Source organism: Ixodes scapularis, unplaced genomic scaffold (genome assembly GCF_016920785.2).
Source record: "Ixodes scapularis isolate PalLabHiFi unplaced genomic scaffold, ASM1692078v2 PGA_scaffold9__187_contigs__length_104089568, whole genome shotgun sequence".
Taxonomy (NCBI): Eukaryota; Metazoa; Arthropoda; class Arachnida; order Ixodida; family Ixodidae; genus Ixodes; species Ixodes scapularis.
The window spans coordinates 8,594,702-8,607,057 of record NW_024609884.1 but is presented as its reverse complement, the minus strand read 5'-3'; the positions used below and the strand labels follow the sequence as shown (position 1 = coordinate 8,607,057).

At 47.0% G+C, this 12,356-nt stretch overlaps 1 protein-coding gene across 1 annotated transcript; it reads right to left on the bottom strand.

Annotated features, from left to right (window-relative positions):
* Window positions 1-4,457: 4,457 nt before the first annotated feature.
* Window positions 4,458-7,033, bottom strand: LOC121046046 (histidine-rich glycoprotein). Its single transcript, XM_040499702.2, has 3 exons — window positions 7,010-7,033; window positions 6,324-6,520; window positions 4,458-4,731 (listed from the first exon to the last, which is right to left on the bottom strand). The coding sequence occupies exons 1-3, from the start codon at window positions 7,031-7,033 to the stop codon at window positions 4,548-4,550; spliced, it is 405 nt and encodes a 134-aa protein (XP_040355636.1). The 3' UTR covers window positions 4,458-4,547.
* Between the last annotated feature and the right edge of the window lie 5,323 nt (window positions 7,034-12,356).

Sequence of the window (12,356 nt, the reverse complement as noted above, 5' to 3'; positions counted from 1 at the left end):
AATGTTTCAGAAATGGGGCTTCAGAAATGTTCTTTTAAAATCCTAAATAATCGGATGTGCGCGTTATACACTGCACCATTACGGATAACAACCATTACAAGCGTTTCGATGGAACTTTTAATTTCATAATTGTTCACCTCGTCAACTGTGCACAAAGGGGCGATTTCCCATGTAGCATGCAGAGCGATACAAGTTGCAACTATAACCGTCCGACGAGATAGAGCGGCATCCATTCTCCCACTTTGAGAACAACGCCAAAGCAACAATAGCTGTTAATCCCAAGCATTCGTTTGACATTATCCGATACTTAGCGTACAGAAGCTCATAACTTCAATTGCGCTAAGATCGAAAAACAAAATGGCGGACTGACGTCATGTTAAAACGCCCTATCAAGAACACAACAAAAAAAAAAAATAGAGTGAGTTACGAATAGACACTTAAAGTCACTGCTTATATAGTCGCATCGGTTGCAGTCGCAATTCAACTCTGATCAGCCCGAGAAAAAAAAAGTGATGAATTTTTAGTGATTTTAAAGTGATTTATTAGATTGAAATCATCTTTTCTAAATATATTTTTATATTTCATACCTTCATTTTGATCTCGCACATTCATTATCAGTTGTTTCAATGCAGCTGAAACTCCAAAAGTAATTCATTCTAAATTTAATTACACACACAAGCACAACTCACTGAAACATTCTTAATGATGGATATAAGCCACTTTGTGTTATTCCAAGTAAGGCGACCTTATTAGGTGTCTAAAAAAGTTAGTAAATATGCTTTAATTCCCGTAATTCGTGAAAATCAACAACTTTCATATCTAAGTCTGCGGATAACCGACGCCATAGAAACGATTGCAAGAAAAACGTTCCCAGAGAGCAGCCCGTGTTTATTCTGAAATGCTGCCTACCAGAGGAGTCAAAAAACGCCAGTGTCTAGCACCAGTCAGTCAAAGTTATCCTCTTCATATGAGCATGCACGTTTGAAACGCACCGAACTGTAGAAATAATGCCGACATTCAGGCGCATTGCCGCGATGCACTCTACTTATAGCCTCCATTCTACTACCGATGGAGAGGAAAAACACTGCATATCTTCGTCAGCTTTGATTCGAAGTATTTAATGTGTACCTCTCAGCAATGCTGAGCTACTGGGAGCAAAATGAAAAGGTAAACTCGACACTTTGATCTGCCTTTACCTCAGAGGTCGACCACTTCGTTTTTCTGTCCGCTTTGACAATACATTCTTTTTTTTACATAATTATTGGATGTAAGCCGCAAATAACTGCTTTTGATCGAAAGTACCAGATGGCGGTCAAAATCTACATTTCTCTTTTTATATTTTTCTCCTTTTTTTTTTTTTTTGGTTGGGGGGGGGGGGGGGGGAAGGTCTGATGTAAAGCAAGGTATAAAAATTCACGTGTATAATATTCTTGACTGTTTTTTTTTTTTTTTTTTTTTTTTTGATTCCTCTGCCCTGGTTGTGATCACACTTCTCGACGTTGTAGACACAAACTTAAAGTTACATAAATGTTGCTTGAGTAATAACTTAGCATCTGAAATAAAGCGACACTGGCTTTTCGTAAACTACGATTGAGTGACCTGGCATCTGAAAAAAGCTGTACTTCTTTGGGATTATCGAAGGCCCTCTGCTACTGGGCGTCGGAAGTGGGCGGGAGGTGAGGTTTGTCTCCTTTCCTCAAATTTCTTAGAGATGTCTTAAATGTCGGGGTAAAAAGAAAGGGGAAGGAAGAAGGGGGTTACCGCCCCCCCCCCCCCCCCCCCCCCCCCCCCCCTCCAAACCCTTTTCCTCTTGCACCGACATTTCAAACATTTCTACAAATTCGGGAAAAACTCAACCCCCCCCCCCTCTTTTATTTTTCTTCTCTCATTTCGTTTCGCCGTCAGTGTAACTGGACCACTTGTCATCGAGCTCCAGAGGAGTCCCCCTGTTGATAACCAAGCCGATGATCTTTGCTCTCCGTTGTAAAAACGATGGCACATTGTTGTGTGAAGAGGCGAAGCCAGTGTCATCCGCGTGTGCAGCAACGAAGATCCAAGGCAGTGCAGTAACAGAGCTGCACGTCTGCACAGTCACCAAAAACGTGTTCATGGGCTTCCGGAGCGAGCGACTCCTCTTGTGGTCCCTGCTGATAGCCGGCGTATGGGTCCAGCGCAGCGACCAGGGGAAACTGCTCAAGATAGCCGGGGCTGCCGCGCTTTTGGGCGGCCACAAGTTCATCCCCATCCCGATCCCCATCAGCTATGGACGGGATCACTACTGCCCAGTGCACGTGCCTCACTACATCCCGTAAGCCATAGTGCCCGATCGCTTCCAAGAAATCATGGCGTTTTCGGTGCAACGCGTAACGACGTCTCCCTTGTGGAGAACAGTGCTACCTTGATCCTCGCACGCCCTAAAAAAAAAAAAAAAAAAGTTTTAGAGCTTGGCGCTAATTTGTCTACGTAAATGTTGATTCGCTTTTTTTCCTTCTTTTTCTCGGGATAAAAGGACGCCTTTTAATATAAATAAAATTAATAAAAAAGATGCATGAACGAGAACAAATGAGGCAATATTTTCTATTAACGTGTTTATCTCGACTCGATTCCGCTCCCTGTATTCCTTCTTTGGTGTCAACGCGCGAATTGTCGCGTATCCCGATGAATTTTAGGTGCTCAATACCAAAAAAAAAAGAAAAAAAAATCCGAACACCAAGCTTAAAAAAAAGGACACCTTCCGAACATGCGTAGGCAGTGACATAAAGTTATTTTCCGCGTGACAGTGCTTGTATACATTTGTGGCTTTCTGAGTTTGAATCTCCTTTCAGCGTGTACCACCACTCTCACACATATCACGGCCACGGAGGATATGGAGACCACGGTGGGCACGGAGGCTACGGAGGCTGGTGGTGATAATTGTGAGCCAGTGTCATAGTGTTCCCGGGAAATTATATGTTTTATGTGTAACGTGCGTGTATGTCACATTTATAATTTCCTGTAATGTGTTTCACTTGCACGTTAGCAGCCATGCAATGAAGTCACTAGGGTAGCGCTCCGACTAGAATAAAATTCAATCGATAGCCTGTTGCAGCACAAGAATAGGTAAGCGGCGTTTGGAAACTTCCGGTTCCTTAGAAAATTTTATTTCGCTGTTGACCAACGACGACAAGCCTGTGCAAGCCTAATTCTAAAACCTCCAGGCTGTACTTTTCCGAACCATGCTAAGACAGCTTTGCAGATCATAGTCGTCGTTTGCCAACAGCTAAACAAAATTTCATAAGGAACCGGAAGTTGCCAAACGCCGCTCACCACAAATTCCCAGAGAGGAAATTACGTCGCCATGCACGTCACACAGTAGGGATCGCATCCTTTTCTGACGTCACAGAAAGAAAGCAGAATCCGAAAGCGCCCTTTTGTTCAAGATTAGCGTTCACAGAAACAAAGCTCCACCGAATGCCCAATGTGGTTTGACTCATTGGGCATGGAGCAGAGATTTTGCAGGAATAGTGTTGCAGCAGGCTATGTGTTTGTGGCGGTAAGGGTGCTCAGAAAGAATAAAGAAACAGGATAAAGAACGACAAGTGCATGCCCCTCTTTAAAAGAGCCGCTTAGCACGAGTGAGGTGAATGTTTCGTCTCTCCTGCATTATTACGCTCCCTTAGTATTCCCACTAAGCTATGCCGGCTGTCGAGCCATTTGTAGCGCAAACAGGAATACGCTTGCATTGCTTTTCTTGTACAGGGTTTGTGATACGAGCCGCTTCGTCGGCCTTGAAAGGGGACCCCCTCCGGAAGCCTCACAGAGTGGTAGCCGACATTTCGATCGACACTCCAAAGATCGTCCAATTTCGTACAAGTTCTTTGTGTAGTTCACCACTTGCCGTAACGTTTTTCCTGTGGCTTCTGACGATGTGACCTTTGCTTCTCTAACATATGTCTATTGTTTATGCGCGGTCATTTGTGTTTCTCCCTGCTGACACTGAAATAAGTTGGCTTTGAAACATAATTTCTGAAATAAAAGCCCAAATGTTGTGAATTAAATTTTAAAAAAAAAGGTTGCTTGCATTTCTTGGGCATGTGTCCAAATGTTCCCATCGATTTTTCTTTTGTATTTTCTTGAGAGAAACTTTCAAGCGTTTATAAAAGATGCCTTGTGAGCTTGCGATATTTAAAATATGTGAAGGGTTTTATTTCACGTGCCCCTAAGCTCAGGAGGCTTAAAGAACGCAGTCATGTCTCTCGGAGGTCCAGGGTCGTCTTTGTTGAAGCAACATCAACCAAGGGCACTAAAATAAAGAGTTTAGAAGCCTTTCCAGAAAACTTCTGCGAGATCTCCACGAAACACGACACAAGAGAATCGGATCACAGAGCGGTACGTCATTAAGTCAAACACACATGCGCGCACCATGCAGTCCTCAGGGAAGCTCTAATACGCGTGATATTAGGCAAAAGGTCGTTGGGTCTGACGCTTTTTCTCAAAAGCAGAGCTTCCGGTCTCTCACTTCCGTCTTGCGGTGCAAGAGATGCTCTTCAAAAGAGGCGCCGTCCAGTTCAGCGATCGTAGTGGTCGTCGTGCCCATAGTCATGACCACCGCCGCCGTAGCCATGCCTACCGCCGCCGTGGCCATGGTGCTTGTAGATCACCTTCTGCGTGTGATGGTGCACCGGAATGTAGACTTTGTGGTGATGATGGAGCTTGTGGTATGTGTGGTGCGTGTGGTACTTGTGAGGCACCCTGCAGCAGACATTGCCAGCGCATGCAAGAATTCCGTTACTCAATTCAGGCTTAAAAATAAGCAAGAGTTAAACGAAGATCTCATCACATCTCATCATACGGTCTCGCTGCGACTGGGATGCACAGAGGTTCACGTTCTTGACCCCTGCCGGCGGTGAAATCCAGACGGACCCCAGGTACGGAGACTGCCTAAGTGCCTTTCTCTTGTCTAGTTAATGGTATATTCAAGACGCATCTAAACCAAAAAGGAGCTCGCGCTTTAAAGCGAAACGAAGTTTAGATTGTTAGACCGAGAATATTTAGTGTGGTCTTACGTTTGTCATGTCCACCCACTTTTTTTCGATTCCTTACGGGCAAAATATTCATGCTGAGCTAAGGAAGGGTAAGAAAGGGAATAGCTGCCTGAAGGTGCTAGTGACGATCCGTAAAATCCGTAATGTCCTGGCCTCATTGAAATTAAGTCACAATCATTCCTTCTCCCCGCTACCGCCCCCCGATGTTTGATGCTTACGTGTCCTCTCGACTAAAGAAATAAAAATAGCAACGTCGTTTCACCAGAACGACATTCTTAGGTATTCGCAAATAAAAATTAAACTGCTTTAGAGAAGAAAATAGCGTTTCTTCTTTGAAACAGTCCATATCTCCCTATACTCTCGACACTCGCAGAAAAAGTCGTCATCCCTCTTTCATGCATAGACTGTACTACAACTCATGGTCACCCAGAAAATTTATTTCCCCAGCCCATCATACTTCCTCCCGCCTAGATCATCCATGTAAAGTTGAACCCATTTTCTCCAGGACTAACGCCTACAAGTGCTCACCCTTTCTATTATGCATTTCGGATTGGAATAGCCTGCCCTCAAGCTTGGTGACAACAAATGAATACAACTATTTTACGCAGCTGTTCGAATAATCTCTCTGTAATGATTTTTTTTTTTCTTTTGGGGTTAGTTTTTCCAGGATCGTGTCCGGTACAAATCAAATGTCGACACCCATGGCTAACACAACACTCTGGTTGCCGCCGTCGCTCATTGATGGCGGTACCTGTCCAGAGTGTTGTGTTTGCCGGTTGTCTGCTTGCCGCCGTCGCTCATAGTTGGCGGCAATATTTCTCCGGAGGAAGAAGAGCGGGAACGGAACGAGCGGCGATCTGTGCAGCAGCGCGAACGGTTTCGCAACCGCCGCGAGGCCGCTATCGCCTAAAGTTCCATTGCGTCGAGCGCTTCAGATTCCCTTGCGAAAGAAGAGCAGATCGCTCGCCTGGAAAGCCACCGCCGAGAACAGAAGCTACAGGCTCTTCCTTCTTCACCAGAGTGGAAAGGCTGAAAGTTTTTTTTTTTTTTTTTTTATCAGAGTTTTCCGAATTTTATTATAAGTAATGTGAATTTGATGTACCCACTTATGTAATGTCTCGCAAGCGGTCCTTAAGGTAATAAAATTAAATGAAAAAACAGAAAAAAACTAATTTTAGAGCTGGCAACCAAGCAGCAGTGTTGGTAAGACCGAAGTGCGTGTCACTGCCTGCGCTAAACCAGCAGGCACGCCGTCCGTTGACACTATTGTTTGCGGAAACCGAGGAGGTCGAGACGTACGGCACTGGCACGGGGTAGTGGACGGGGTAGTACTGCTTTTCTTCGACAGGGATCGGGAGGGGCAGCAGCATGAAGTGGTGACCCCCGAGAGCAGCCGCGGCCAGGGCTGCCTTGAGCAGCTTGCCCTGCAGGCTCGGCTGCACCAGGGCGGCGAGCAGCACGGCCGACACCCAGGCCACAGACCGCGTCATCGCGCCCTGGGAACGTTTGCCGTAGTAGGGTCGCCGTCACATTCCGGCCATCCGCATTTTCCCGGAGCACATTGGAACACACGCCTTAAAAAGACAATAACACTCCCCCCCCCCCCCCCTCAAAAAAAAAAAAAAACTTACAGCGAAGCTGTTTATGGCTAAGGTTCTCTGGATTTTTTCGTGTGCATGACCAAGAACTCTACGCTTGCACCGCCGCACGCGCACGCCTTCCCCGTATAAAAGATTCGAAGTAAATAACCCAAATAAAGCATTGACGAACGCGCGTGCAAGATGCCATTTGTTTTAGGCTTTTGCTTTAGAACAGTTACCGCTGTAGACGCAGGCACGTGCGGTGCGTGAAACACCATTCTCTGCATTCTCCATGATGCCTGGGTAATTCAGCAATAGGTCTATTCAGTAGATTAGTTATCAATTGGCTAATTTTCAAGATCAGTAGACTCTCAGGTAGATAATTAAGGTTTCTCGAAGATTTACCACTGTGCGGCCCGCGTCGGCCATGTTTACGCTCGCACCGCCCTCTCTTTGTCATTGTTCCAAGCGCTTGCGTGCTTAGTTTCCTTTCCTTCCGCTCTCCCGGGGTGGTGGTCCCGTCGTGAGAGTCTGCTTTCCGCCGGGTGGCGGTTCCATCGCGCGTTGCTAGTTTCCTGCAGCTCCTCGGGGCGGGTCTGTGTCGTGTGCTAAACAGCTTCGCTGGTCATCCGCCTTCACAAAGTAGAATGGCTCATGATTTTTGCTGTATTTTTTGTCAGGCGATTCATTATGGTATCAGAAGGCTACCCAATCAATATTTTGCTACAGCGTCACATCTATTTTTAATAAAGTAAAAAAAAAAAAAAAAAAAAAAACGACTGCTCGAAACGGAAACCGAAACTGCACTGGGGAAGAAGGAATATGGAGGAGGAGAGAGTAAAATCACGTGACTGCGCAACCTTTGTTGTTTTGTTGTTGTTGTTGTTGTTTTTTTTTTTTTCAACACCTTTGCGGTTTTTTAGAAGCCACAAAATATGGTTATCATATTTCGTTTCTATTTTTAATATTGAGTGTGTTCCTTCGATGACCCACGACTTTCATTATATTTGGAGGTTCTGTCTAAGGTAAACCATCGAAAACCGCACGTGACCACGGAGAAGAGAGTGAGCGCGACTCGAACCGGCCAGTTCTCGATCAGCGGTTTTCGGGCGGAAAGAAAACGAATTTCGAGAAGCAAATTGAGCTCTGGGTAGTTGGGCTCTCATATGTCATGTACAAATAAAAACATTGTCGAGCATAAATACCCTGTCAAGGAAAAGCGCTAATAAATCATTACAATAAAGCCCCTGCAGATATGATGTTTCCGTTTAGACAAAGTCAAGTTTTAAAAAACGTACCTGTTAAAGGTTAGATTATGAGGAAACTGGCAAGTTTTACCAAAATTAAAAAAAAAAAAAGAAAAAAAAAAGGAAAACGAGATGTGAAAATTTTTTGTTAGGATAGCCAATACGACGATGCTCAGTTCACCGGATCGAGATAAAACGATGCTCAGTTTAGAAGAATGTTCAAATTTCAAAACTGGGGTTACTCCTTTCCAGAAAAGCGGTTTATGAGCATCCGGTCAACCGGTGTTGCAATTTCATTGGCTTCCTTAGCGAGTTGGCAAAACTGCACATTCACAAGCATCAACCACATCGCACACTTGAGGAAAAACACTCACCTTGGAGCTCTTCGGAAAAACGACAGAAGCACCGAAAGCCGTCCGATGACGACGAGTCCCAAGCGGAGCAATGGACCGTCCCGAAGAAAGCGCCCAAAGCGCCGCGTGGGTTCCACCGCTGGCGGAGTAAGGGACAACCAGGTGTCCCAAACGACGCTTTTATGGAGAAGGTCCAGGGACAACCCAGTTCCCAGCGGATGGTTCTTGGTCGGCTGCGACGGGTCATCGTCCAGTGGTTGGGAAGAAAACGAAAGCTCACCGCGTGGAACCCAGGCACCGGCAAGGAAGCACCCTTGCGAGCAGAGCCACGCGGGGCAGGCGCCACCGATATCGCAGCACAAAAGAAAAGCCGCGCACGGTGACGTTGGTTCGGCAAAAGGAGCGAAGCAGTCGAGCGGAGGGCTCTCCTTGACATTCGCCTTGACGCGTGGCTCTGCTCCAGTCAACACGGCCGTATAGCTCTCGAACGCTTCCTTCGTTTCTCCGTCCTTCAATCGCTGCACGCTCCCAGATTCGTTCCCCTTGTTTTGCCGAGCAGAGTATAGGAAACTTGATGTATTAGAGAGTATGTGGAACTTAACATTCATCAAGTTCCATGTTAAGTACCGATGCGCAGACGTGCACCATTCCGCTCTAAAAAAAAAATTCTAGATTTTTGTTTTTAAATTTTTATATAAACGGGTGCGCTGAAAACAAGCAAGATATACAGAACTGCGCACGTTTCAACATACGAGTACATTTGGCTACGTACATATCTCACTTTACAGAAGATATGTTCTGTTTTTATTTAACGCTAGAAATGCAGCTTTTTTTATAGGTTTATGCAGTTCGATTAAGTTTCATTCCACTGGTCCCCGCGGCAATAGCCGCTGCCCCCGTGAATGCGGGGGCAGCGCGGCTATCTGTGGTTTGTCGTCATACGTTTAAGTCCATACGTTTAAGTCATACGTTTCGTAGAAGCTCCGCGGACAGCAGAAATCGCACTTCGCACGCGGAGAGCAAGTCGTCTGCTTCTTGTGCAGGAGTTGCGGTGACGTCAGAACGACACCGAGTTCTGATTGGCTTTGATCGAAAGGATGGTGGGTAGACCTCAATGTTAGACGCCTCAAGATCTACCCACAGTTTTTTTTTTCTTTTTTATCAGCCGATAAAAGCTCGGCGTTCTGACATCAAATGCCAACTTGCATCGTCTGCAAGAAGCAGACGATGCAAGTTGGCAACCAGAAAATGTTTCGCCAGCAGACGAACTTGCAATCCGTTTCTCCGCAGGACACCGGAGCCCGATGAGCGGCGCACTCAGCGGCGCTAAGGCACACATAGAGAGCCCGGTGTTTTTTCTGTGTTTTTTCGTGTTTTTTTTTTTTTTTTTTGCGTTTTGCGGTCACGTGAGTTTGGCTATTGTAAATTAGACTGACCGGCATCGGGAATGGGCCTTTTTTTACTCCACTTGCCAGCAGTATTTGTTTTTATGGTATCGTTGATCCTCTCGTTTTAGAAAAATCAAAGGTGTTTGCACAGGATTTCAATATGAATCTCAAGTGGATCGTGTTTTCATGTGTTCGTGTATTGAAGTTAGTAAAACTAGCTTCCAAACACTTAAGGGGAAGCTGAAACGGTTTTGTATTTGAGGGAACGCACTTAAATCACCTTATTTTGGCCTAAAAAATCTGGAATATAGAAATTATTATTTTTTTTTTTTGTGCATAAAGGATGCAGAAAATCATTTAAAAAAATCGCTGAATGTCATCCTTTACGAAGTGGGGCATCACAAAAAGAGTTTTCGGAATTTCCGCTCTCGTCCATCATCAGCGCCTACCAAAGCTATGCAGGTCCACACTTGCTATTTTTGAAAAGGGCAGAAAAAGAAGTCACGATTGGTACCAGTGCGGGGGAATATACATGGCAAGCTTGCAATAGCACGCGCTGTCCACACGAGCGATACGCGCTTGGCGGCCCAAATATCCTAGTATGACGTCACGACTGATCGGAGTTTTTTCGTGCTTTCTCGCTTTTAGCTGCATCTTAGGGGAAAACGAACATGATATTCAGATTCACAGGATAAAACTACGCCAGAATCAACCTCTATATTATTTTTTGAAAGAAGTGTTTCACCTTCCCTTTAAAGCACAAATACGTTTGTTCACTAACACTTAAAATATAAAGGTTGCCCTATCTTTAGAAAAGTAGAGATTGGTTGGGGGATCGGTGGCCGAGAGGGCTAGTGCACACCAGCTCGGAGCACGTGGAGCGAAATTTCGCGCTGCAGAAACCTGGGTCCAATTCCCACCCCTGCCCGTTTCGATCTGGATGAGCATCGTACCGCCGTGCAGTCGTGTATCACCACTGGATGGTGCACGTTAAAGACCCCAGGCTAGCGGTTGTACTGCACTGGCTACATTGCTCATCTACAGCGAGTGACTCGTCGCATCTTTGAAATGGCTGACACGCTGTCTAAACATCCACACAACCCCAATTATTTTTAGTTATTGGTTTATACTTACCATCAAGGCTGTTTATATGCATTACAATTTATAATGCTTTACGACATAATTATATTTAGAAAAAATTGGGTTTCATTGAGTTTCTTCAAGGGCTCAGGCACACTGAATAACGTACCTTTCCTGTTTCAACAAACCATTGAGATAAGACGGCGTATGTTATTGAAGAGGTGATCTAATCTTATTTAAATCAAATAAATGAAATTTTATGGTCGACTTATTTTTTCACCCTTTTTTATCACGATTTTTATTTGCCGCTTTCTTCAACGCCAGATCGAAGAAGAAAAGGCCCGACAAGGCGGATCAGTGCCTACCACGCGAAGTGCACCTCATTCGCAATGATTCGTCAGTTTCGCCAAGTTCACGGTACTGCGGGCTGCGGGGTGGGCTACCGACGGCCGGACAGTCCCTACCCCAAGCAGTGTCAGCAAGCTTCGGGTCCGGCCACGCTTCAGCTGAGCGATGGCGATCAGAGCCAAGGCGAGCCGGTCCCGGCGCCGGCCAAGGGCGAGCAGGATGAGAACAGCCCGCCCTGCTGTCCGGAGGCCAAGAGCTTCGGGTTGCGGCGCCTGCTCACGCGCCTCCAGGGCCAGGTGCGCGGTCGCAGCAGGACCAAGTCGTCCGGCCGCTACGGCGTCTGCGCCATGGCCCTGAGCCGCGTCAATAAGGTGGCATCTTGGATGCATGCCCTGCGACTGGCCCGCAAGTCGAACGTGGACGGCCAAGCCGCCCAAGAGGCGCACTACAACAGGCTCCGCTCGGACCGCTCGGACGAGTGTCCAGAAAGGCCCTCTGCAGCACCGTCGGTCGAGCTCTCGCTGCGTACGCCTGAAGGCATCCAGGAAGGGTCCCACTGAGCAGCCTCCCGTGCGGCCAACGCTGTCCAGCGCTGTCCAGGCGGGCCATACGAGGACTTGTAAAAATGTTTCGCCTCGCTCAATCCTTAGCCGTTGTCTTTCTTTATCGGGGAGTTGGACTTGATTTCGCACGAACCGCCCGCACCTCGACGAGGCCTTTCCTTCGGGTGCATAAAACTGGTCAAGTGTTGTATTAGCCAAGTAGCTTGTGTTCCGTTTAAAATTGGGAACAACTCTATCTTCCACAACGATGGAATAGATCCAAAGCTACGGGCCGCCAGGTCCCATCATGAGCCACTGCAGCCTGTCCAAGAGGTATATTACTCAGTTTCCGAAGTGCGTATCAGTGCGCGCGTTCCGGCCAAGAGGGGGGGAGGGGGGGGGGGGGGAAGTTGAAGTCTTTTAATAAGCGTCCTTGGCTACGCCACTGGTTTCGGCGTGCACTGGCACGCAAGTCGGAGCAGGATATCGCGTGGCTTCTAACTGGCTTGTGATTGGGCCTGGCGGCCCGGAGCTATGGAGGGTGAGGTGGAGCATAGGGTCCAGGCAGTGGAGTCACTATGGGGGAGGGCGGACTGCCCCGGGTGCAACGCTCAGGGGGGCTGCAGCTGGGCAGCGAAAGAGGAGGGGGGGGGGGGGGGGGGGGGGGGGGGCTTGCAGCGGGCCATTGCCCCGGGTGCCGCTGACCCTAGTGACACCACTGGGTCCAGGGGCTTTAATCTGGACATTTAAAGAAAAAGCCCGCGAAGAATTCGACGGCCGTGATTGGCCGGCGC

Coding starts and splice junctions, on each gene's coding strand:
- LOC121046046 (XM_040499702.2), bottom strand. CDS start 7,033: ATGGCCGACGCGGGCCGCACAGTG. Junction 6,521..7,009: donor CCGACGCGGGCCGCACAGTG/GTAAATCTTCGA, acceptor AAACGTTCCCAG/GGCGCGATGACGCGGTCTGT. Junction 4,732..6,323: donor CACTACCCCGTGCCAGTGCC/GTACGTCTCGAC, acceptor TGTCTGCTGCAG/GGTGCCTCACAAGTACCACA.